The following is a 26,994-nucleotide window of genomic DNA, read 5'->3' as shown; positions in this document are numbered from 1 at the left end:
AACCCATTTAGCTTCTAATTAGAAACTGCTGTTTTTGTTTTCTTTTAGTCCAGTTCCCAAAACTTCTGTGTATTTCAATGAAGTTCAACCATGTGCCCCTATCTGCAAAATTTATGACACGTTATAACCTGCCTGACATCTGACTCTCTAGGTACCTCTCCACTCTTTAACTGCTACATTCATCCCCCTTCTCCCCCCTACCCAGCCTGTGTCTCACCCACTGACTCCTCAGTTTACATCTTCACTGACTGCCTGTCTTGTATGCATACCAGCCCAGCCTCAGGCTTTTTTACTATTCATTCCATCCAGAAAGAGCACACACCAACTGCAGAGACTTCCTCAGCCTGATGAAGGGTTTTTAAACCTGAAAGCTTGCCAAAATTTTTTCCCAACTATTTAATTTGGTCTAATAAAAGATATCAGATTCACCCAAAGAACCTTGTCTGCCTATCTGCAAAAAGCTTTTAAATGTTTGATCAACATTTGCCATCATTTGAAAGGTGTAAGCAGTCATTTGGAAAGAAAAATGGGGGAGAGATGTACTTAAAACTCCAGTAGATACAATTGGCCTGGAGGAAAGAGAATGGCAAAAATGAGCCATGGGAATTGCCTATGTAAACAGAGGTGACTGGCATATAAATTAGGCAGTAATCTGATTTTCCAATGTATTCTTATCTTTTACAATCAATGGGTTGGGAAGGGATCTCAAGGGTCATCTAGTCCAACCTCCTGCATAAATGCAAGATTCTTTAACTAACTTTGCCGAATGATTTAGTAGCCTCTTTTTAAACTCTTTGATGAAAGAGATTCTACAGTGTTCTTAAGCAGCTTACTCTACTGTTCTCAAGATAAGAAAGGTTTTTCTGAGATTCAATCTGCTTTGCTGTAGTTTAACCCACTGTTTACGTCCTGCCCTCTACAGTGAGGGAGATAAGTTATTCTCTCTTTTTTTATGGCAACCTTCCAAATATTTGAAAACTGCTATCATGTCCTCACTTAATCTTTTCTCCAAGCTAAACCTATGTAGTTTTCTCAACCTTTCCTCATATGGTATGCATTCTAATTCCTTTATATTTAGGGTGATCATACATCCTGGTTTGGCCAGGACAGTCTCAGATTTCGTAGACTGTCCCAGTTAGTGAAAATTCAAGCAAAAATCCTGGATTGGTGCCACCCTGTCCTGCGGGCTCCTCCTGAGCAGCAGCTGGAGGTGCAGGGTGGGCTGGGTTGGGCACCACTCTTGCCTGGGGTGGGGATTGATCAGGTAGGGGAGTCGGGGGGTGGGGAGAAGGGAGTGATAGAAGGGGTGATAGACAGAGGAGTGAGTGGACGGTCACAGAGGCAGCGAGGGGCAGGGGTCAGGGCAGTAGGGAAGTGGTGGAGAGGAATTGATGAGAGAAGAGAGGCAGCAAGGGAGGGAGGAGGGAGAAGATGAAGGAGTGAGTGGAAGGTTCAAGGAGAGAGGCATGGGGAAAGGAGTCAAAGGAGGAGGAAGCTGGTAGGGTGCAGTGGGGGGCATATAGAGGGGGTCTGATGAAGACAAGAGGAGGCTGCCCATGTTCAGCCTCTCGCGAACATGATGGTCAAGCAGCTGCACAAGACTCAGTGCAGCCTGGATCTGGACAGACACACACATACATAACTCCCCCCCCCCCCCCCCCGAAGAGGTAAACTTTTTCCCTGCTCAACCGCAGCCTCCCAATCAGCCTTCTTCCTCCTCCTCCTTCTCTTGATCTCTTGCCCAGCAGAGCCCCAGCCACCTGCTTTCCTGACCTACTCACCCCATGTCCCTGTGAGCAGTCCCTGCCCCCTCATTCTGCTGGCCAGTGATGAGATGGAGTGACGTGGTGTGGTGCCCGGAGAGGCAGTGTCCTAAATTTCCTTAAAAATAATATGGTCACCCTATTTCTAACCTTTATTGCTTACCAATGGATCCTCTCCACTTACATCCTACCTAAAATGTGGAGCCCAGAAGCACACCCAATACTCCAGCAGAGGCCTAACCAACACCAAATGCTCCAAATAAAGTGATACCATGACATACTACTGTCTTACATACAATACTCCTGTTAATACAGCCCCAAATTACATTTTTTGTGGTTGCATCACATTGCTGGCTCAAGTTGGGAGCATGATATACCAAAAACCTCATGTCCATCTCAGCCATAGTACTGCCTAGCCAATTTTTTCTTGTTCTGTATTTGTGCAATTAGTTTTTCTTCCCGGGGTGCAGCACTTTACATTTGCCTGTGCTCAAATTTCATGTGTTGTTTATAGCCCAATTGTCCAACTTAATTAAGGCTCTTTTGTCTCTTATCCTCTGAAGTGCTTGGAACCCTTCTCTGTTTAGTGTCAGCTCCCTGGTGTATTGCTCGTCTCAGAAAAATGAGTAGAATTTAGTTTGCTTATGGTCAGTATTAAGTGGTATTTAAATGACTCTATAATGGATATAATGAATTAGTACACATTACATCCATTAGTATTAGGATTCTTATCATTTTTATGGCTTTTAGAATTCTGTTTGCAAGAGGGAATGTGTGACTTCAGTATGAACTGCTGCTCAAAAATCCCGGAAATGTTCTATTAAATTGTATAGACGGTTCTGAAGTGAGATGAAGGACTGAGATTTTGTCCCTTTCTCTCTCTGGTAGCTTTGTCCTGTGAGGAACCTTACTTCTCAGACTCAGCGCATGTTTCAGCTCTCAGCTGAAATCAGACAAGGGCTATTCACCAGGACACCCCACAGGAAGACTAGGTCCAATGGTCACAAACTCCTGGAAGACGGTTTTCGGCTGGACATGAGGAAAGACTTCTTTACTGTCCGAGTCCCCAGGGCCTAGAATAGGCTCCCGGCAGAGGTGATGCAGGCACCTACTCTGGACTCCTTTCAGAAACACGCGGATGCCTGCCTTGCCAGGATCATTTGACCCCTGCTGACCAGCGTTCCCTCCAAGCTGCAGGTCGCCTGGCAGTGCAGCATGAACACACCTGTGCGGCCGCACACGCCACGCAATGCTGCTGCTGACCGCTTGCCTTCGGGCAAGGGGCTGGCCATGAGTGATGTGTGCCCCTGGAGTCCGGGGGGCACGGCGAGCTCCCGCAGGCAGTGGCAGCGTGGTGGAGGCAAGCGGGGAGCTCCTGCAGGAAGCTGTAGTGCTGTCGACGGCGGGTGAGGGGAGGTGGTGAGCGATGCCCAGCGGTTGGCAACCACCCGCAGACACCGACAGCAGCGGCAAGCGTTGGTAGTGGTAGTGCCCTTTCGCAAGGGATGCACCGCCACGCTCAGAGTGTGCACATGCACCCGTGTCGCAGGTGGGGCTGATCTTGCGAAGTCTCTTCCAGCCTGAGCGCCCATGAAATCTACGTGGCCCTTTTTCCTTAAGGCCGAGGGAAAACAAAACTACCCGCCCCCTCCAAAGCAGGGACTTGTTCCCTTGTGCTGGGCACCCTGGAGCAGGCGGCGATTTTGTAGTACAAGGGACTGTCCCTTTTGGGATGGGGGGGGGGTGGTGACAAGCGGGCGTCCCAACTGCCCGATCTCCAGTGGCTTTCCCCTCAAGCGGGTGAGAGAGAGAGAGAGGCCCGTGTGCGGCGGGCGCGGGGCCGCCGGGGAGCGGGAGGCGGCGCTGGGCGGCGCGCGTCCGTCTCCCGGCAACGGCCGACATGTGCGCGGCCGGGGACTGGGGTCCGGTCCGCGCCGCGCCGCGCTTCGCCTTCCGCCCGCTGCCGCACAAGCCCTTCCCCGGGCTGCGCAGCGCCGACACCCAGCGGCGGCTGCTCAAGTGGTGCGTGTGCGGATGCGGGTGCGGGGCTGCCCCCCTCCCCGGCCCCGCCGGCCCCGGCCTGACGGGCCTCCTCCTCCTCCCTTGCAGGTCGCTGCAGGGCGGGCTGGCGGCGCAGGCCTTCGGCTTCGACCAGTGCTTCGAGCGGCCCCGGCGGGAGCACTTCGTCCTGGTACCAGGGAGCGGGGCAGGGAGGGGGCCGGGGCCTTTCGGCTCTGTGGTTTCCCTCGAGGCAAAAACAGGAGTGGGATGGCGTTTCCCGAGGGGGTGGGGTTTCCTAGGTGCCACCAGGGTACGCGGACAAGCTGCCTGGGATGCAGGTCGACACGAGATTTATTCGTCCGGCCAAAAGGGGCCAGGCCAACCGTTCAGCGAACTAGGCGGTCAAAATAATAAGCGGACCAAAATAACAGGAACATCGTTCCAAATGGCAGCCCCTCAGTCCCGACGGCAGCCCCTGCCCCCAGGCCGGCGGTGCCCCTCGCTCCTGCCCAGCGCACCCACCCCGCGGGGCTGCGGGGGCCGGTCTCCTCACCGAGCCCTAAAAGTTCACGCTAGACTTCTTATTTTCCTCTGTACTGGAAGTGGTGGAGGCGCCAATTACCCTTGGAGCGGCCCTGGATGGTGGTACTTGTTGTGTCGTGTTAATTTGGTGGTGCACAGTCAGTCAGTTTGGGAACCGCTGGCCTCGGGGATCTCTTGTGCTGGACCAGCTGCGCAGTTGGGATAAAGTGGGACAAGCTTTGGGATGCCGGACGCCCTTCCTGCATTGTGGGTCCCAGAAAGTAAGAGCGATGTAGCCAGGATGGTCCTGAAATGATGCAGGAGGCAGGAGCTTCTTAGGATACTGCTCTCTTTCATTGGACCAACTGTCAGCCAGTCAATCCAGGGGCTGGGGATGTAGCAATAACTTTCCTCCTTTCTTCCCAGTCTTTTGCAATCAGTCAGTTTTAATCCTGTCCAGTCTTTGATGTGGGTGGTCCAGCTCGTCTCAGATCTTCCTTTTCTTCATCTATCCAGCAGCCTCCTGCAGGATGGTGTTGGCAGGCGTGCGGGGTCTTCTTGTTACAGGTCCAAACCACTGCAGCTTTCTTCTTATGATTTCAAGTAAGGGTTCATGTTTGCTGACTTCTCGTCTGATTTGATCTTTCACAGATGCATTTGTTCTGCATGCAGTGTAGGGTATGTGTAGAAATCTTCTGTAGCACCGACCACATTTCAAAGGTCTCAGTTTGCTTTTCCAGGGCCCTAGTGAGTGAGGTCTTGCAGCCACAGAGAGTTACTGAAAAGACAACAGCAGGTAGTAGGTGGAGTTTTGTTTTCATTGTGACGTTGCTGCTAGTCCAGATTTTCTTCAGCTTTGGTAGTTGTCCAGTAGCAACAGCTATTTTTGTTTTTACTTCTTTTTCTGATGTTGCATGTTCTGTGATGGTTGCTCCAAAGTATTTAAAGTGTTTTACTTTTTCTAGTTTCTCATTACCAATGTTTACTGACTGACCAACTACATAGTTGGCATGAAGTTAGACCAGCCCCTTCCTCCCCGCCATGAACCCTTACTTGAAATAATAAGAAAAAAGATGCAGTGGTTTGGACCCTGCACGCTTGCTAACACTAGATCCCATAGGCCAGCGGTTCCCAAACTCTGACCCATGCTGTGCTTAACTTGCTGTGCCTGGCTTCCTATAATCAGAGACCTGAGGAAACATCTTGCATTTGAAAGCTTGTCTAACTTTATCCCAACCACGTAGTTGGGCCAATTAGGATGATATCTTTTATTGAACCAACTATGTGGTTGGGATAAAGTTAAACAAGCTTTTGAAAGTAAGAGGTTCTTCCTCAGGTCTCTGATTATAGGAAGCCAGGCACAGCATAGGGAAGGGGCTGAGGGGTTTTGTCTAACCGTGTCCCAACTACACAGTTGGGCCTGTAAAAGATAGCACATTAAGAAATCCTTGCCTCTCAAATGATTTCTGGACCATCACAGTTAAAAGTTGAGAAGCACTGCACTGCTGTAGAAATTCACCTGCACATGTGATTAAATGTAACTCTGCATTCACTTACAGCAACTGTCCCCCCACACCAATAGCAGATCTAGGATTTTGAAAATCCCAGTACAGGTGGTATGGTGCCTTATATATAAACACAGCACATTTTTCTCCAGTTAAAGAGAAAGTCAAATCTTTACTAATATGGTAGGGGGTCTAGTGCTATATTATGCAGTTTAAGAGAAAAGATAAAACAAATACAGTTTTGTTGGAATACACATGAATTTGCTAGATGAAATATCAATTAAAAATACAACAAATTAGGCAAAAAATTGTCAACAATTGTTGTATTAGTCCTGTAGTCATTATAGTTAAATGTTTGTGTCTAATTCAGATTTGTAAAACAAAATCTAGCCTTCTTAAGCATTTTGGCAGTGCATCAAACAGTCATTCACTGTCAGTCATTTCCACACTTGAATTAAGGTTTTTAGGTAGAGCTAAAAACAGGCTGCAGGGCTGTGAAATAGAAGAGAGACATTACAAGGAATGGCTAAAATATAGCCAAAGTGTAGAAGAAAGGATAGCTTCATTGTTTGGACATCAAGACCATTAAAAAGGAGAGAGGGTTGTTAATACCTGTGGGGTGAAGAGAGATTACCAGGGATCAGGTAGATTATAATAAATGATGAATGATATGAGCTGGGATGATATAGCTGGGGGTGGTTCTGCGTTGAGCAGGGTGTTGGACTAGATCAGCATTTCTCAACCCGTGGGTTGCGACCTAAAAGTGGGATGCAGCAATATATGAAAGGATCGTGAACAAATTTAAAAAATGGATCAATACACTTTAAAAAATGGAGTGTCCTTTGAAGGAGAAAAACACAGGAAACTGTGGCTTTTCGCTTGCAGGCTGACAAAGTTCCAGCCTACAAGAGGCTGTTTGGGGCTGCTTGGGCCCCCCTCTGCCCCACACATTAGGGGAAGAGGGCCTGGGGGTGGGGGACAGCAAGTTGGGAGTGAGGGGCACTGGTTTGGGACTGGCCATTAATGTTTACAAAAGGGTCCTGCTACAAAAAAAGTTGAGAGCCACTGGATTAAATGACCTCCCGAGGTCCCTGCCAACCCTAATTTTCTATGATTCTATGAATTCCCTCAGTGCTGTTTGAACAGAAATGCCACTGGCCCTCCCAGGCAGTTGGTTTTAAATTTGGGAAAGCAGGAATCAAAGTGTGGGTGCAACTACACCACTGAACCTCCTTGAATCCATCCCCACCCCACACTATGTGCTTCTGCATTCACTCACTGGAAAATGTAGGACCTGATTTTCAGAGGTACCAGGGATCTCTAGTTTGTGCTGACTTCATCTGGACTTGTAGATGCTCAACTGAGAAACTCTCTTAAGACAGTAAACAAAGCTCTTTAAATAGGTAGGTGTATATGAAAGTCCTGTTCACCTCAGTGAAATGATTTTATTTTCTCAAGGAGAATTCGCCTCCAGGATTTAAAACCAGGTTGGTTTTCTCCTATTTGTTGAATCGACCATTTGTAGTTCCAGCTTGCTTTTCCTGGAGATGAAGCCACAGCTGTTTGAGGTTTTAAAGGGATTCACGTACACTCAGAAATGTACATTTGATCTCCTGCTAAGATTATTCTGTACCTTAAATGTTTGAAGACTTACAAGATGCATCTTTTACCTCCATAAAATATTTTTTAGGTTTTAAAATCTAAACAAAAACATTAATAAAATCAAACTAGTTCATACATTTGATGAGTTTAAGACTCGATAGAACTATTTAGAGCATTTAGCCTGATCTATTGCATATCAGAAGCCTTTAAATTTCATCCAGTATTGAGCCCAGTAAGCTGTATGCTTGACTGTGCTAAAGTTTTAGCTAAAGTATGTTTTCAGCAAGTCGGCCCATTTTTTATGTAAAATTTAAGAATCTACCGTTTTCTTTGGTAGTTTGTTCTTATGATTAAGGTTTTTTTCCCCTCAAGATTTTTTTGTTTTTTGGGGGGAAGAGGAGGGGTTAATGCATTATTTCTAGTTTAGATGTGCCTGGCATCAGCTAGAGGGTTCTTGCTTTCTATTTTAGATGAAAGGGTCTTTTAGTTTCCAATATTTTTAAATATATACTTGGAACACTCTAATCAAGTTAACTGTCATGCTGCTTTTTGATAAGCTAACCAGACTGAGCTCTTTAAGTCCTCATTGTAATGCATTTTTCTCCAGCTTTCAAATAACTCTTGTGGCTCTCTCCTGCACCCCCTCCAAGTTGTCAACTCCCTTTTCTTAAAATGTGGGTACTGGAATTATGCATCGTAGTCCACTATGGGTTTTACCTGTGTTGCATACAGAGAACTTCCCAATTACTTTCTTGATAGTGTGGGAGTGATGTTGTAGTCATGATGATCCAGGAAAAATGCAAGGGACAAGGATTTTTATTTTCAGAGACCTGAGGAAGTGTACAATGATACCTGAAAGTTTGCCTATGACTAGGGTCCTGTTTAAATCGCATACTCAGCTGGTGGTACAGCAGCTCCTTTTATCTTGGAGGTCCCCCTATGCACCTCCCCTCTCCCCACACTGCTGATAAGTGGAAGGGTTCTGTTAGCCCAGCCACTTGCTCCTAATGGCCAGGAGAAGAAACAGCAGTTTTAAATATGCTGTGGTTTTTGCCTCTTGCTGCTGACTGGACAGGAGGCAAAAAGTGTGGCATATTTAAAACTGTGGTTTTTGCCTCCAAGCCATCAGGAGCAAGCGGGGAGACCAGTGGGGCCTTTCCACCAATCAGCAGCGGGAGGGTCGTGAAGGGGGAACTTCAAGATTAAAGGAGGTGCTGTGCCGCGAGCTGGGCCCATGATTAAAACCAAACCCTACCTATGACCATCCCAGCTATACAGTTGATCCAGTACAAAAAATCACCCACAAAAATTCTTGCATCTCAAGTGTTTGCTGTTCTGCAAATACTTGACTGCAGACTAGCACATTAACTATGTCTCTGCAAATACATCCAAGGACTGCAGGAGCCTTTTTTTGCTACAGCATCTCAGAGGGAACTCACTCAGTTGGTTATCCATTATGACCCCAAGTCCTTTTCAGAATCAGTACTTTCCAGATATAGTTACCCCATCTGGTAAATGTGGCCTTTCTTTCTTGTATCCAGAAGTCTGACTTTACACTTTTTTTTTACTGAATGCATTTTTTTAATGGATCCAGTTTGCAGGGTGATTGCTTAGCTCTGTATGGCTGCCCTGTCCTCCTCACTTACAATTCCCTTGATTTTGTTGTAATCTACAAGCCTGTCTGTAGTGACTTTCTAGTACAATTAACTTAAGAATACCATATCAGCTTTTCCATTTTTTGCTTGGTATTGATCTTGGTCTAACTAACTTAATGACTGGGCTAACTAATAATTATCTAGGAAAGGACTGTCCAACTTTTAAGTGGACAGGGACCTACACCAGTGGGCACTGCATGCTCCAGAGGCCATACTAGTTTGAGCCCTGGGGTCCTAGGCCATCTCTACCACCCCTCACTGTACTGTGCATATGGGCAGCCCCCACTTTGTGTGCGCATGTGTGTGTGTGCAGGTGTGTGTGCACACGTGCACACACACACACACACACACACACACACTGTTGAATTGTGTGAGTGGCCCCCACCTCATTTCACTTGCTGCATTCACAACCCTGCACCATGGGTTGCAACACCCTGTCTCCTGGAATGGCAGCAGGAAGCAAAAGCTGAGGGAAGGAGATGGAGCCTAGAGACCCCAGGTGCAGCATCAGCCCCTCATAGGCTGCCAGCTGGACAGCCCTAATCTGGGTCATTACATTTCCATTTTTTGGAATGGTGGCACAATGCTAGTATCATTAAGTCTTCTTCAACTTCCTGGTATGTCAAGGTTTATTGAAAATTAACATTGCAGGTCTGAGACTTTCTCAGTAATTTGTTTTAAGTGTCTTGCGGATTATCTAAGCCTATTATTTTAACCCTACACACCCACCCATTGCCCCACAAATAGGGGGCTAAGGCTTGGGGGTGGGCAGTGGGTTGGGAGTGAGGGGCACTGGGTTGAAACTGGCTTACAGATGGGTCCTGGTACAAAAAAGGTTAATAACCACTGATCTAGAGAGAGTATGAAAATTATGTATGATTTGCTGCAGAAGAAAATTACACTATTTTACAAGATGTTGCTTATTTAAAATATATAGGACCAAACTGTCCATCTTGAGTATCAATATTTTTGGACATACTTTTGTATACTGAGAACCTCAGATTGCATACATAAATGCATTTGGGTACACATAAATCATGAGTATGTAAAAGAAATCGCTTTGCCCAAAACTTCATAGACATATACTTGGTGGCATAATTCTGGATATGCAAAATGAGAAGTCAGACTGAATCCACTTTTTAATTGGGTTCCTAAGAGGTATATACTTTAACTAACTCTCATTCTTGATTTAAAATTTATAGGACTTTTTTAATGATCCAAATGTGAACTCCAATTTGAAGTTGCTTTCAGGTTCTGGAGAGTGGACTACATTAGGTAAATTTAGAATATTTTTTCTTTTCTTTTTTTTCTTCTTCCTATGTGGTAACTTTTCTCATTTTAAAGGTATGTAACACTGATGACTTGTATCCATACAGTTACCTGGATGAAATAATAAATGTACACCAGAAAATTCCTTTAATAAAGTGCCTTTTAACAATAGGTAAGGAACATTAGTTTATGTTACTAAATCATTGTTTTATGGCAGCAACAATTTAATGGTATTCTTTCCAGATGGTCTACAAAAGTAGATAAGACTAGCTAATATGTTCAGTGGTGCTGCAGACTTTGCTCCTCTCTGGTAAGAACAACTGTGTTTTTGTAAAGATTGGACACTTAGGTTGTGCTCTGGGTTGTGTGAACACAAGGTAACCCAGTCACCTGTGTGACAACCAAGAATCTACTTTGCAACAGGATAATGCCCAGGAGTGTTTTGCATACAGATACAACCATAATTGTCCTATGTCAAAGATAGCTGGGAGAAAGAAAGAGTATCCCTACACAAGCACAGGCTTCAATTACTTAATGTCATTTTGTGTATGTGTGCACAGGAGTGGGGAGGTGCTTCTACTGCCCCCTCTATCGTAGCCCCAGCTCCTTGTGGCATGAGCTTGGGGAATGCCAAGTACTCGATCTTGTTTTAGGCAGCAACGTTTCATCTTGGGGTTCTGTATTTGGCCTTTAGATCAACAGAAAACACACAGAAGATGCCAAGAATTTCTCTGTTTTGAGGCCCATTCCAGGTACCCTTTTTCTAGCCAGATTCTAGCAAGCTTAAGGAAAGACAGTACCCCACATCATAAGTACATCTACATCTGGCCTTCTACTGTTTTGCACAAGAGCCTTCATAGGTTTTGTCTTGCCTGTGACTTTCCAGGCCCTCCTTTGGGAAGGTCAGCAGATTGCCCTGTGCTCGGGGTAAAGAGACACCTGTCAAATATTCCTAGGATTTTATCTCCTGATGATCCTTGAATGTTTCTTCCCACTGGGCACAAGAGTAATGGATTTTATTTAAAATACTAGACATGTTATCTCTCTCTCACTCTCTGATCCTAAATGGTCATCATATTTTTTCTGCATATTTTTGTGAGAAACGTTGGTTCTGGTTTAAAAGCCAGGAAGCAAAAACTGGTCTTCCAGTATTCTAGCAATGTCCCCCAAGCATTCAGATTCTCAGTTTAAGATTCCCTGTACATTTATGAGTGCAGAGGCACACTTTATAATTAACATTCCCATCCTTTTCCATGAGTTCTTTGGAAGCTTCTAGCTAAAAAACGTTAACTATAGATCTGGAGGAAATGAGTGACTACTTACTACTTCATCTAAGTTGTTAATCTAAATTCAAACGCTGTGTTTCCTTTTTTTTAAAGTCTCCTTAGGATGCATGAGGCAGTATTTAAGGAGTTCAGCTAGAGCATGAAAAATTTACCCAGCAGCTTAGGACACATCCAGACAAGTGTGCACGGGTGGTATGCAGCACTGCAAACCGCTAATTTGCGGGGGGGCAGGGGGGAGTTTGACACTAGAAGATCCCAGTGTCAGAAAAATCCATACCTGAAAAAAATAGGGTAGCACATGTGGCGGCAGCGCTCACCTCCCAAAACCACAGCCTGGCCAGCTAAAGCCATTCTCTGGCTGCCAGCCAGGATCTCTGCTGTAGGATCACTGTGGTTTCAGCCCCTGGAGGCCCCCAGGACCTCAGATAATGCTGCTAGGGCCAGCCCAGTGTTGGCCTCAGCCTCTCCTTCCCCACCTGAGCAACATGCCATGTACCAGAGTGCGCATCCACGGGTGTTCCCCCAGGACAAGTGGCAGAGTCACATATTGTGCTGCTGCTGTTTGTCCACAAGGAAACATATGTTCCTGCTCGTGGGGACACACCCTTTGAGTCTGGGCAGAAAAATATGTGGTGCATCCACACTTACAAAGCAATACCCAAATTTATATTTTAACACATTATCAGCCTTTTATTTATATATTTTGCATTTGTAATGTCTTATTTTCTAGACTCACACCTTCCCTATGATTGTAATGTATCTTTTCCATCCCATCCTCCCCCACCCCCATGATTATAAGGTATCTTCTCTTTCTCCTGTCTTCAGTGTCTTTCCTTTTGTCTTTGCCAGCTCTCCTTATCATTACCCAAAAATCTCATTTGTATTTCTTTACTAACTTATCGCCTCAATTCTCTCCAATCTTTTGACTGTCCAGTGAACAGTTTTTACCATTTTTTGTCCTAGATGTATGGGACAGAGATTATATAAAAATTGGGTGGCTGGGAGAAGAGAGGCAGTACTGAGGTGTGAAGTCACGTCACAGTGGTTTGGACTTCCTACTCAAATTCTATCCCAGGACTGTGCTTAAGGGTTTATTTTAGTCTACAGCTGACGTTTTAGTTCTCCAGTAAATGGATTTACTTATTGGACACCTAAAATGTCCTCCCCATGTCCTTCTGTCTAGGTCAGGGTTGTCCAAATGAGAGGACACCTGTGGCCCCTCTGCTCCCAGTCTGAGTGCTGTTCACCCCACTGATGTCCTGGTGCTGCTACCAGTGTCTCCGAGCTCCACTTTATTTCTCATTAGCAGGAGGAGGGGAAACAGCCAGAGAAATGAGAGATTGGGGTATGGTACTCTACTCCTGTCATGCTTTCAAAGTCCTCTTCCTCATTACTAGCCTACTGCTCTTAGCTTTCCCAAATATCAGCAAAGTCGAACTGGTCTGATTCTTGTCAATTTGACTGCTGCTTGTAGTGCTTTGAGTAGCTGCAGTGAAAACGGACCAATGGTTTTCACTTTACTGCAGCAGTAGCACTGCACCTGCCTGTCAGCAAACAGGGAGGGAGTATTGCATCTGTTTAGACTCAGTTCACACTTACAAAGCTATCTTCAAAGCACTAGAAATGTCTTTTTAATAAATAAAAGCTTAGATTCTACAGAAGCTTACAGCACTTGCCTGGGAAAGGTTTCTAGTGGCCACATACAAGCTGACTTGTCAAGTTTTGATGACAGCCATGTAAAGTCCAGCTTATTTTTTTTAAATGCAGGGTGCTGTTTATGTTTGAAGGGTATCCAGGTTGTAGCCATATTCTAGAGGAAACGGCAATCAGGACTCGGTAGTAGAGATGATATCTTTTATTAGACAAACAAGATTTTTGCAAAAAAATTTCTTTAATTGCAAGCTTTCTGGCACAAACACCCTTCATCAGGCATTGGAGAAAAGATTGTAACAGTTCTTCTGGGTAGGAATGAAAGTTCATATTTCATAGGATTTCACAGAGGAGTCAATAGTGTGCGGGCCGGGAGCGGTCCGAGGCCCTCGGGGGTGCGCGGCGGGCTGTGGCCAGCAGCCCTGGCACGCGGGTCGGGGAATGCAGGCCGGCAGACTAGAATTAGGCATGGACGCTTAGCGGTTGATTAAAGATTATTTTACTTACACCGAAGATGGTCGCGGTGCAGGCAAGAAAACTTGCTTGAGTTGCAGTTACAGACAGAAAAGAAGAGAAGCAGACAAGAGTTCCTTCCACGTGAACCTCTAGCCCAATCCGGTTGAAGGCTCTAAACACGCAAGCCTGTCGTGTCAACCGAAGAAAACTCAGAGAAAGAGCTCTGGATACACTCACACGAAGTTTGCTAGGCTCCGTGGAACTTGCGCACAGGGAAGGGGTTCGTCGAGGGATCGTTCGGCGACGGAGAGAGGCCAGAGGTTGATCAGACCCCTATAGCCTTCTTAAGGTACACGCTGGGTCCAATAGACTCCGCAGCGCTTAGAGATCTTCACGAGACGTGAAGTTCTCCTCCTCCTGATAGTTGTGGAGTCCTCCAACTTGGGCGGAAACCGCTCAAGCCTCTTATACGGCTAGCAAGCCAATCGCTAGCCGCCACATGGGAATAATTTAGAACTGGCCAATAGTGGGACACAAATTTGCATGCGGGTGGCGGGAACTTCTTTGCACCGGGGTTTTCTCTTTGCAACTGAGAAATGCACCTTGCAAAGAAAGCTCCTCGTGGCAGGAAATAATTTAGCAGTGCTGAAGCGCGTACACACAAAATCACACCCTTGGGCTGTGACACATAGATGGAAAACTCCTTTGGGCAGTCAGTTCATATCTGGTATGGAGCCTCTGACCTCCTATGAGGATCTGTGATGATGCAAATTACTTTGAAACAAAGGCAGGAGGAGGATCTCAGGTTTCAGGTGGTCACAGTTGCTTCCTGCTTGGGAAAATATGAAGATTTCATTTTAAAAATCAGCTAAAATTTGAACGTTTATGTTTGAAGTTATTCAGCATCTAATTCTGCCTACGCAGGATCAAATTGGATCCTTTGGTCTTTTTCTCATAACTTCTAAATTAAGGCTTGACTCAACTCCCATTAAAATCAGTGGAAAGACTTTAAAAATATATTTCTCTTTTCTCTTGGCTTATTCTCTTGGCTGTGAATTTGCAGCCAATTGATTGGAATTTGATTCTTTTTTGAGAGAGTCACTCCTTGAACCATGTACAGAATGTGTGGGGTTTGGGGTTTTTTTTTGAAAGAACACTTTTTTAGTGGCTATATCAGTAAGCAGGAGAGTAGTTACAAAAGTAATTTTCAGGGGTTTTCAGTTGTTCTTCCTGGTATCTTACTTCTGAATAAGGTGCTTTTAAAATCTCAGACGGAGTTTTTCCCTAAATAGTAGGATGTCTTTTCACAACAGCGTAAAAGATCTCTTGAACTTTTTTTTCTCTAAGTCTGATTATCTAGGTGAAATTGATTTTTTTTAAAGTAAATGTGGTTGTTTTTGGAAAGAAATGCCCATTTGATCATTATTCTGTATGGTTCATGGGAAAATATCCAAGGGAAAAAAGACCTTTTGAGTTAGGCTTTCCAAATGGGCTGTGCTTTGCAGGCGTCAGCATCAGACTGGAATGTCAGATTAAACTGGATTCTGTTACGGGGGTCACTACTTATACTGCTCATTTTAGGAATGGTTCAGTGCCTGAAATCTGCTCTGTTCTCACTTTGTATGTTAACAAAGTACTGGAGATGAAAACTCTGTAGTTCTTTTAGGTAAAATACTAAATTTGATAGAGCACTGTGTAGTTCCTTGTTCTCCTAAATAGCCCATAACTTTCCTGAATTCTTGTATTCTTGTTTAGTCTCCTATAGTGGAGAGAAAAGATAGAAACTGTCTGGAAATTGGAGTTGTGTAGACGTACTGCTTTTCTAAATGGAAGAGGAGGTATGCACCTTTATAGACTAAGTAAATAAGATATATATATATATATAGAGTATGAGCTTTTGTGAACCCAAATTCACTTCATCAGATACTATGAAAGGACATGCTTTTGTGTAAAACCATGCTGACTGCTTTTTTGGAGTCTTTTTTGCCACACTTTGAAAAAGAGAGCAATCAAAGATGCATACAAGGACAGAGTCCTTTCTAGTTTCTGGTTCCAAAACATTTAGATTTTATAATGTTGCTAGCAATTTAATGGCTTATTGACTCTCAAGTGTGGCAGGAAACGATGATGTGGATAAAGACAATATATTCTGAAGTCTAATAACTTTCCTTTTCTTATAACACTTTTAGCTCTGCATACTTCCTCATCTGTTACTTATCTTGTTTGTTAATGCTCCTGGCTGGTTTACTGATTCCGGAAGAAGTGTATGGGGCTGAAAGTCTGCTGAATAATAGCCAGATTTATTGCTATGCTTGCAAATATTTCTCTCCTAAATATAGCTCTCTTATTTTTGTTAAGGATAGTTGCAATAATAATAAATTTCTTGCAGCAGGATTGTTTGGGCTAATTATTTGTATGCTGTGTACAACTGTGAGAATGTAAATTCATGAACTGTTTAAGTAATAAATGAAAGTTACTGTGTTTTCATCTTAGTTTTTTTCCTATTAATGAACTTGTCTGTTTTTCAGGTACCAACATGAAAAATATTGAAGCTACAGTTGTTCCTTGTACACAAGTTTCCATGTCATTTTTTGACCGATTGTACACTGAAGGAGTTGTTAGAGAGACTGGCCATATTGTGAAGTGTTATGATGAATATTATGATGACATTCCCATCTCAGATGAGTTAAGGAAGGTCAGTACAGCATTTGAGATATTTTTAGAGTAGTTTTTATACCTTTTTTCAGATACTACTAACTCTTACTATCCATTGTTTTTTACAATGGTATCTGTATGCTTCTAAAGGCAGAATCAAGAGTCTGTAGCCATTTGAACTCCCGTGTGATATCGTAACAACAACTACTTTAGCAGTTGCCTCATTTTTTCCCTTTTGTACAGGGAGGCAAAGAGAACAGCTTCTTCTCACGAAAGGAGGAGGAGAAGAAAGGAGTTCCTCATTCCCTCACAAGAAAAAATGGTGCTAGTGCCTCCTCTTTTTCTTTCTGTCTATACGGAGAGAATCACAGATGCCAATAGAATGTCCTACTGACAGTGATTGTGGGCATACATAACAATTAAACTATTCCAAAATATAATTGATTAGGAACCAGTTCACAATTATCCACTTCAAGTTTAATCTGCATTTAAACTGGTCTGTTATGTGTCCATACCCAGAGTAAGCTGTAAGTTCCTCCATGTATTTAAATGGTTTCTGTAACAGTAGAACTACCCATAGGGTGGAATTTGAGGATTCCTTGATTAGGAGCAGATGTTTGGGGCATTCCAGGGAAGATATCATTAAAAGTATTTTGAATTTCAATAAAAGAGAGGAAACGAATAAACAAAGGGAAAAGATATAAAGTAGAGGTGTACCAATATACCGGTTCCGAATCAGAGCGACACCAATATAAGGAGAATTGACAGTGTCAGCCATCAGCTTTTTTTGGCTCATGTGGCCAATAAATGCCCTGTGCATGCATGCAGCCCCAGTGGAGCCTGCAGGCGGCCAGGAGCATAGCCCAACAGCATGGAGAGCAGTGTCCATCTGGTAAATCTGTTGTGGTGGAAGGGGTGGGAGGAGGGAAGGGGTGTGGGGGGAGCAGACTGAGGTCCCTGCAGTGAGGGTAGGAGTGGGGCTGGGGCAGGGGCAGCTGCTGCCCAGCTGGGGTGGAGCGGGGCACAAGATGGAGCCATGGCTCATCCAGCAGGTGTGAGAGGGGGGTGGCTCCTGCTGCCACGTACCCCTGGCAGGGCATGGAAAGCATATGTCCTTGGATCTGCGCACAGGGCAGGGTGGGCTGCAACTGTGGGCTGGGACTGCTGTGCTGGGCTCTTCCTGCAGGTGCTGGGCCAGGTGGCACTCAGGGTGGGCTGCGGCGGCAGTGCTGAGAGGGAGGGTTGGGGGGACTATGGTGAATTCTGGGATGGCTGCAGCTCCTGCCCCCCGTAGCTCCCTTTCAGCACCTCTGCCACCCACCTCAAGTGCAGCCTGGCCCAACCCCCTCCCAGGAAGAGCCCGGTGCAGCTCCAGCCCCAGTCCACAACAGCAGCCCACCCACATGCCCCCATGCCCTCCTGGGGTGCATGCAACAGTAGGATCTGCACCCCCCCAGACAAGCCACTCGCAGCTCTGTCCTGCACTCTGCCCCACTCTGGCTGGGCAGCCCCAGCCCCACCCCCTCCCTTATGGCAGGGGCCTTGATTTGTGCCCCCCCACCCCTTCCACCACAACAAACTTACCAGCCAGATGCTACTCTTCAAGCTGCCAGCTTGCATATTGGAAATCGGATCGGTATTGGCCAATATGGCTTGTTAAAAATCGGCCATCGGTATCAGCCCAAAAAATCCCTATCAGTACACCCCTAATATAAAGCTATAAAGCTTGGGAAAAAAGTTCAGAAGCAGGTATAGTGCAGGGATTTAACTTTGAAATGTACACGATCCAAACTAACAGCGTTTCTTTTTGGATTATCGTCTTATTCCTTCCTTCACTTACTATCACTCTTATATCTTAATGGTACTTAACTCTTAGTACTTTTAGTAGTCTTTATCCATAGGTAAACATTAGCTCAGGTAAATATTTTCCCCATATTATTTGCAGTAGTGCGATTCAAGTGCATTCTTATTCAGAAAAGTGCCCCTGTAACAATCAACAGATCTTTTTAGTGTATGTGTATCTTCTGATTTTAATGACTTGTAAATGAGGCTTATTTTACTATTACTTGTTCTGGGCTCGCACAGGTAAGTTTGAGAGAACTGTATTTTATTCACCCTAGTGCATAAGCACTTAAATACAGTCAGTCATTTATACTTGGCAGACCTATTGAAGACAATGAGTTTGCACAAGTGGCACTGATAAAGTTTGACCTGCAAAACTGGTCTGTCTTGAAGTTATGGGAAGAGGAAAGAGCTCACATTGGCCATCAGATTCCAGGTTTAGCTTGCAAACTGGCAATTAAAATTGTCAGGTGTTAACTTGTAAGTAGAGAACATTTTCCATGAAAAGTATTTCTTGTAAAAGGTGTTTATGTAATCTGGAAGGGGAGAGACAATACACAAAATGTTGTTTCATCCTTCCCCAACAGCATGGATTCCTGTGACTGTATAATCTCCCATTTTAAGTGAATGGTATTCCATAACATTGTTGGTTGTGGCCGTGTTGGTCTAAGGACATAGGCAGACAAGGTTCTTTGGGTAGATGTGATATCTTTGATTAGACCAACTGAGTAGTTAGAAAAATTAGTATTCCATAGGCAGTCCTAGTGGCAGATCCCATTGCAGCTTGTCAGAAGTTATGTGATACATCTAAAATTGCAAAGGGAATTAGAAGCCAGAAGTTCCTGGCTTCCATTTATGTGCTTAGACTTCTAGCCATGCTCTTATTTAAAGTCCTAATCTTACATTGCAGTCAATAAAGGAACTGGATCAGTCATTTAACATTGTTAAATAAAGACAAACAGCTCTCTGACTGGCAGCTCTCCAACATAACAAACTCCTGTTTGGTGTCACCAAAGAATACAGCTGTGTAGTTCATTAACATCACTTCCTTGATTCAGTATCACAATAATTGTCCATGCTGCAGGGAATAAGAAAATTTTCAGACAGAAAATCAGTTCTTTATGGGCATAAATCTGAAAGCAGGGGCCTGCAATCTATTCCGCAGGTGCAAAACAAATAAGGAATTGATTCCACAACAGAAGACTTCTACCTGACTGAAAAATATCTCCCATATTCCATATGAAAATAATAATGGAAATATCTAAACATACAGCAAAAGAGTTGCATTGTTTAATGTTTCATTTCAGATCAGGAACTGATACTACTTCTTTTTCCATACAAGGTTTTGCTCCTGGAAGACTCAGACCATTTTGATTTATTCAGCCAGTCAGAACGTGAGGAGTTTCTCTTCCGTCTTTTTGAACATCTTTGCCTTGGAGGAACACTCTGTCAATTTGAAGATGTACTTGATCCATACTTAGAAACTACAAAGGTGTTATATAAAGATCTTGTGAGGTAAGAGTTTCCCATTCTTAGAAACTGATTTTTCAAACATGCACAGTTTTATGTGTGCAGCTGTTCATAAAATTGCACCTACACGTTTTGTAAATTAGGTTATGTTATTAATGCATTTACAGCATACGGTATGAAAGTATTTAAAATTATTTATATTACGCTAGTGCAGGGGCGGGCAATTATTTCGAGTGAGGGGCCGCTTACCGAGTTTTGGCAAGCTGTCAAGGGCTGCATTGGTAGCCCCGCTCCTTGACAGATGCCCCACCCCCATCACCATCTTGTGACTGGAAGTCCTGCCCCCTAACCACTGACCTTTGCCACCCGAAGTCCCTCCCCTGGCCCCTGGAAGTACTCCTTTCATACACACATGTACTGTCCCTGCCTGCCTCCCCACACTGTCCCTGCCTGCTCTCACACACACACTGACACACTGTCCCTGCCTGCACACACACACACACACACACACACACACACACCCGTATTGGCATAGCCTGTACTCCTTGGTCCGGCGATGGAGCTGGCAGCCACCTGGTGCTGGAGTGGGGTGGGGGCAGGAAGAGAGTGAAATGGCTGGGGGTGGGTGGGGGTGGGCGGGATGAGCTGTTCAGTCCTGCTGAGGCTCCTCCCAGGTCCTATGGCCCCTGGCTCTTGTCAGCTTTGACAGGGCTGCTGGGACAGATAAATTAATTTTCTAAATTTTTTAGGGGACCCGCGGGCCAGATAGAATGGCCTGGTGGGCTGGATTTGGCCTGCGGGCCGTATTTTGCCTGCCCCTGAGCTAGTGAAATACTATTGTTTTACATACGATTTTAACATAATGACAGCTCTCTTATAGTATCTTTCTTTGCTATATTACAAAGCTTAGGCATAGATGACTAACTTAATTCAGTAGTGCTTAACCTCTGGCCACAGAGCTGTGTCATTCAGTCCACAGGGCTCTCCATAGGCGCGTCTAATCAAGACGTTTAGTGCACAATAGCCTAATTAGCTGTGCAGTAAATATTGTGTGTCTAAACATGCGCCCCTATTAGGCTAGAGTAAACTAATTTACTCTGCAGCAGCATGTGTGCGGACACTGCCTCAGCTGGCTGGGGCACAAGGGTGCTTCAGTGTAGAGCTGCCTGCTGGCTAGCCCCACACTGAAGCACACTTGTGCCTCAACCAGCCCCTTCAGAGCACTTTGAGCCTGGGGGAACAGCTCTGCTTTGGCAGGCTGACCCCCTGTACTGTCTGCCAGCTGGGGCTGCTCCAAGCCAGCTCAACATGCTGTGCTCCCAGTTACACATTCAAACAACACTGGAGTTTATTGCATAGTATTAATATGCATGTGTAGACGTACCCCATGGGTTGGTCCAGAAATTTGGCAACAGAAGACCCATGGCAACTTTAATTGCTGCTTCCCTGCTGCTAAATTTCTGGACTCAGGGGGAGCCTTGTGGGCCAGATAACAAGGGCCTGCATGCAGGGTTGGGCCAGCATGTGCGGTTGGACTGGTGTGCAGTGCTGGAATTTTGCGAACTACTACCTAAATTCCCAGTTTAGAGACTTTACTGGTTCCATCAGTTCTCTGTACTGAAAATGGGAAATACTACTGGGACCAGATAATGTGGTCAATTTAATGTAATACCCCCCAAAAAGAGCAGTCTCAGGCAAAATCAATAAACTTTTTTATTCCCTAAGCCAGATTTATGTTGTAACAGAAAAAAATACACTAGCCAGTTGTGGAAATACATAAGCTCTTAATAACTTCATTTTCCATACTCAACATCTTGCTCTCAAAAAATATACAGTGCATAATATCATACCTTTACCTCTAGTTTTGGCAAATTCATACTAAGTTCAAAAGTTAGTGAAATGATACCATGAGTGGTTCTTATTTTTTGCATTGAAGATGCTGAGCATTTGGCCTTGGTTCAGTTAAGCTTTTAAGTACATACATATTTTAAAGATACAAGTAATCCTATTGAAGTTAAGTAATGAAGGTTACATGAAATGAGTCAGTGGGACAACTTCTGCCCTTTACAATTAAGCTTGTACTTAAGAATTTCACTGGATCAAGGCCTAAGTGCTCTGCTTCTTGCAAAATCAAGTTCTCTTTTGTCTTACGAATTAACCCTGAGGAAGGCTATTTAACTCGAAAATTTTGATGCCTTAACAGCCATCTGGAATAAAATATTTGGGGCTTGATTTGTCTCCCATACTTTCCCTAAATAAGCACAATGAAATCAGTGGAGTTGGGCTGGTGTGTGGGGCTGGAACTTTGGGAATTAGAAACCTGATTCTTGTCAACCTGACATAACTGACTGAGGTGAGCATTCAGGGCTTGGTTTAAGGAATCAAATAGCTTGTTGATTGTTCTTGAGACTGCCCTCCCACTTTTTTCTTTTTGCTATTATATTAAATGGATTTTTAATTTTAATATTGCTTTTCCTGTTTGTAAAGATACATAGTGGTGTATCGTTACAACCTTCCAGAAAACATGGGAAATGGTACACAGGGGAGCAATTTTATAGTAAAGAGTTTGCAGATGATGTAGAATATGAAAATCAATTATAGTATTGGTTTCCTGGTTATAGTTAAAGTAGCAAATATTACAGTAATATATTTTTAACTTAACTGCTTAATAGGCTAGTGATAGCAATATTCAAAGCAGGATTTGTACTTTGTATTTTCTGTGTCTGTTTTATACAGAAGTTTAAAAATTAAAGCTAGCCATCCAACATACCAGTTAGAAGCTATCATATTTACCTTCACATTTAAGATGATTCCCCCCTCCCCCAATAATTAGATTTTGTTCATGGAAGATACATAAATTTGTTTTAATTTTCCATGTATAAAGTCTAAGTACTGGAAGGTTGTCTTAAATGTGTCCGTCCCACAGCTGTGGGAGAGAAAGCAGTGGTGGAGGTCAAGGGAGCAGACCCCCACCCCTTGCCCCCTGCCTGGTCCTCCATGCCTGTGTCTGCCCCCCCTGTTGCCTGCCCTGCCCCCATGCCTGTGTTTGCCACCCTGCTGCCTGTCCTCCCCTGCCACTTGCTCCCAGTAGTGCCTTCCTCCCCTGCCACTTGCCTCCTAGCCCCCTCCATGCCTGTTCCTGCCTCCCTGCCACCTCCTCCGTGGCCTACCCCTCGTCTTCCCAAGTACTTACATTTGGGGCCAGTCTGGCTCTGGGGGAGACAGCAGCAGTGGCCCCAGTACTGTCCTGTCTAAACAAAAAGAGTGGCAGCAGCTCCAGGCCTTGCTGGGTTGGGGCTAGAGCCAGAACCTAAGGTAAGTGATGGTGGGTGGGGGTTTCTCTTTTGCACTCTCCCCCCCAACTGCAGGTCTCCCTGTATACCACTCCCCTGGTGTGGGTCTCCTCTACACTCCCCCAACAATGCACCTGTTCTCTAACTGTATGAACCACCTCAACCTGGGGCAGGCAACAACTCAGCTCTGGCCTTGGTCCCAAGGCCAAGGCTGAAGCTGGAACTGAGTCGCTGCCTGCCCCTAGCTGGTGCTCATGTCTAAGATAAGGCTTTTTTTACCCATGATGATTGGAGGAAAAATCATTGTCTTAGACTCAAGTAAATAAAGTAAGTGTTTTCATTTTGAATTAATATCCTGTTGAGGGGGAAACCTTGTTTATCATGGACTTTATCCTTTGGGTGCATTATTTTATGCTGAACATTAAAATTACACCGTGCAGGCTGATAGCTGTTTTATTTAACTGATCCAGTCACCTATTAGCAAGTCATGGAAGTAACTTTGTAGAGTTAAATAGTCCACTTGAAAGATTCAGAATTTCTACTAATTGTAATAAAGCTCAAGAAAGAAATATTGTAAATTGAGCAAAACATAGGCCATATGATGATCTTAGTTAAAATCTAGAACTATGGTTCAAAATTATTTTATATTGTGCTTTCTCCACCTTTGCTTATACATTTTTCTGAAACTACAATAAATATGTATGCATCAGCCTCTTGGGAATTCAGGATAAAATTGTCACTTGTCCTTAGGCAGAACCCAGAATTGTAAACAAATATGAGACACTTCCTACACTACCCAGGGTTTGGAATGGAAGAGGGAGAAGGAGGCATGAGTTGGCCCAGCAATGCTCCTACTTCCACTATTTTTTTCTTTGCCACAAGCAAGTAGGAGGAAGACAACAGAGGGGTGGAACACAGACTTTTGCTAGTCTTAATTAATGTGTTAGACGAACCAAGTCAACATGATAGAGAAAACAAATACTGCTTTATAAATTGCTACAGTAGCTTACTCCCACTGTGGAAAATGGAACTAGGGTAGGAGGTGTGAATCCCAAAACTGTGTTTCTTTCCCATGGCTGCCTCAGAGGTGGAATAATTACAGTACCTCAGTACTATGCTAGATACAAAATGTTAATCTAGCATTTAGGTTTGGTATCTGATGTTTATATCTGCAATATGCTGTTTTCCATCACTTGTTTGAAATTTGTCTGTAGTGTCATGTGGATAATTACATATTTGTTCCTATAAAAAAAAGTATTTTTCAGCTTTTCTTCAGCAGTCAATCTAGTCTCTTTTTTTGTTAACTTTAAAAGCAGGGCTGTCCCTGGGCGGGGCACAAATTGGGGTGACCAGCCTGGGCCCCGCACTTTGGGGGGCCCCACAGACAGTGCCGTACAGACCCTGCTGCCAGCTTCTGCGGGCAGTCGCCACCCCCACCCCCGCATAGGCTGATATGCCCCGGGCCCCACACACCCCTAGGGATGGCTCTGTTTAAGTGAATAACTTAAATTGCAGCTATTCCAAACCTCTCATTTGATTATAAAGAAGAGTAAATCACCGCATATGTAATTTACCAATAATAAAAAGAGTAATCTGGACAAATATATAATGCAGTCTATACTCAGGTGAGTGTTTTCATTGACTTATATGGCACTTGTACATGGGGACTGCAGTTTCTGCCTATAGAACTGGACAGTTGCTTTCCTGATGGCATTTTCTTGTTGGAATTTTTGTATCAACTTTAGTAATTTTAGCTAACCAAAATAAGTTCTTACTGGAGAGTAGCACTAGAAAAGTTGTCACTGCTGAGATACTTCATGAACATATTACAGGCATTGAACAAGTGGTCGCTATTTTTAATATATATATATATAGAGAGAGAGAGAGAGAGAGAGTCTGGTATTTTAATTGTGTACTTTACTAGTTACAATATCAAAACTAATCCCTAAAGGTTCCTAATCAGTTGGTCTGAGGTCTATGGTTTTCATAGCATTATAAGAGAGTACTCAGGTAGGGCCCTTCAGGCATACTGAACATGCTTACAAAGAGCTAGCAATCACAGAGCTACCCTTTCTTTTCTTTTAAATCTTTCATGCCACATTCACAACATACTGTCTGCTCCTCTAATCCCTAGCCTTAGCTTGCTCCCTGCATTCACTACAGCTGTTTCTGTTCTAATGCTGTTGAATGACGTTGGACAAAGTGCCTGGAGTATAATCTCTTCTTCCACATTCTTTCCTTTTGCCTCTCAGCTACCCTCTCCATTCCCACAGGGTCACTTCTGTTTTCTGAGCCACTCTTTTGCTATCACCTCTAGTTGGCTCCTCTTTACTTTAAGAAGAGTCAAACCCTTATTCCCAGCCTCTTCCTTTCCATGCAGAAGTTCCTGTATGAAAACTTTACACTACATACTTTTAAACATGGATAGATTTTCCCAAGTAATTATTTCATTTCACTCTAGTCTGGCTTTTACCTTTCTACTAGCTATCTTTTAACTACTCAAGCTGTTCTCTTGATTCCATATCCTTTCTGGTTAATTTTTCTTCTTGTTCCCCCATATGTCTTTTGACTGCTTTCCTTACTTGAGAAGACACCCCCCCCCCCATTCTTCCCTACTGGTTCTTCTATTGTCATCTTTCTTTTTCCTTTTATTTTCAAATCTTCAACATGTCATCTACTCACTTCATATGACAACCCTTCCTTCAGCTATCTCTTCTTGACCACTCATTCTGCCACTCAGTCTCTCCATCCACTAAAACTTTCCTGATCAAGGTGACTGTTATGCTAGCTAAATCTTTCTACTCTTGTGCTTTGCTTCTTACTTGAGTATCCCATTTACCTACTTTTCTGTAAATTTTATTTCTTCAAGTTCAGCTAGGGTAAGGGTGTCCAACCTTTTTGAATGTGATGCCGGATCACAAACTTGTTATCACCCAGTGGGCTGGCAAGCCATATTCAAAGACCTCACAGGAAGTGACATCACAACAGGAAGTGGTGTCATGTGACCTTTGACATGCCTCCTTCTTGAACAGTCCCAATCAGCTCCTCTGTGCAGGAGCTGGAGAAATGGCCAAGCAATCATTAAAAGTGATTTCCCTTGCTAAATCTGTTCGTGGGCTGTAGCTTCTCACTGGTTTTAGCTCCAGCCAAAATTTTTCCACCACTATCATGAGAATTGGCAACTCTGAGTATCTGAACCAAAAGAGATGGTGACATTAAAAGGTAGGAATGTACCTAATGAAAAAGACAGGAGAAAATGAAAACGAAAGGAGAAAGAACTGAAAATGCCTGAGTATGTTGTCCCTGGGCCCATCCAAGGTACTTTTCTGAAATGCAGTAGGAATTAGTGTATCATTAAAAAAAAAAAAAAAAAATCAACAAAAATAATCTAAACTATTTATTCGTAGGGTGACCATATATCCTGGATTGGCTGAGACAGTCCCAGATTTTATAGGTTGTCTCAGTGTCCCAGCCACTGGAGAAAATTTAAGCAAAAGTACCAGATTGGTGGGAATCTGGGAGCTGGGGGGTTGGGGCTGTGTGTGTGTGCATGCATGCATGCATGTGCATGCGTGTGTGCTTCCAAGCACACGTGTGTTGCATCAGAGCCAAAGCAGCTATTTAGATGTGCTGGGAAGCACACACACACACACACATACAGCCCCGAGGCGCCCCCAGCTCCGCACGGGAACTTACCCCGTGCCTCTGTCCACCCTGGCCCAGCCCCGAGGCACTCCCAGCTCTGCATGGGAACTTACCTCGTGCCTCCGTCCACCACGCATGTGGACAGGGCGCAGGCCATGCTGCAGCTCCCTCGACCACGTGCCGGGGCAAGGGGCGGAGCCCATCCCCAGCTCGTCCAATCAGGCATGGCTGGGGCAGCCCTGCGTAGCCCTTGGGGCAGCTGCAGCAGGACCCGGCTCACTAATGAGCCAGGCCCTGCGGGGGTAAGCAGCTCCCCTCCACTCGCTGCCGGCTGGGGCCCGTGGGCCAGCCCTTCCTGCCTTGCCTCCACTCCTCTGTCG

General features: G+C 44.5%; 1 protein-coding gene across 2 annotated transcripts in view; it reads left to right on the top strand.

Moving 5' to 3' along the window:
• The first annotated feature begins 3,644 nt into the window (after positions 1–3,644).
• Positions 3,645–26,994, top strand: part of CFAP300 (cilia and flagella associated protein 300) — a 46,647-nt gene continuing 23,297 nt past the window's right edge. For both annotated transcript variants that reach the window (XM_019482027.2, XM_059721089.1), the window contains exons 1-5: positions 3,645–3,785; positions 3,873–3,954; positions 10,251–10,323; positions 16,238–16,404; positions 19,549–19,721. In XM_019482027.2, coding sequence (XP_019337572.1) covers positions 3,664–3,785; positions 3,873–3,954; positions 10,251–10,323; positions 16,238–16,404; positions 19,549–19,721 — 617 coding nt within the window. In that variant the 5' untranslated portion in view covers positions 3,645–3,663. The remainder of the gene's footprint in view (positions 3,786–3,872; positions 3,955–10,250; positions 10,324–16,237; positions 16,405–19,548; positions 19,722–26,994) is intronic.

This window comes from Alligator mississippiensis, chromosome 1 (genome assembly GCF_030867095.1).
Source record: "Alligator mississippiensis isolate rAllMis1 chromosome 1, rAllMis1, whole genome shotgun sequence".
NCBI lineage: Eukaryota > Metazoa > Chordata > Crocodylia > Alligatoridae > Alligator > Alligator mississippiensis.
This window is presented reverse-complemented; position numbering and strand designations above follow the sequence as displayed.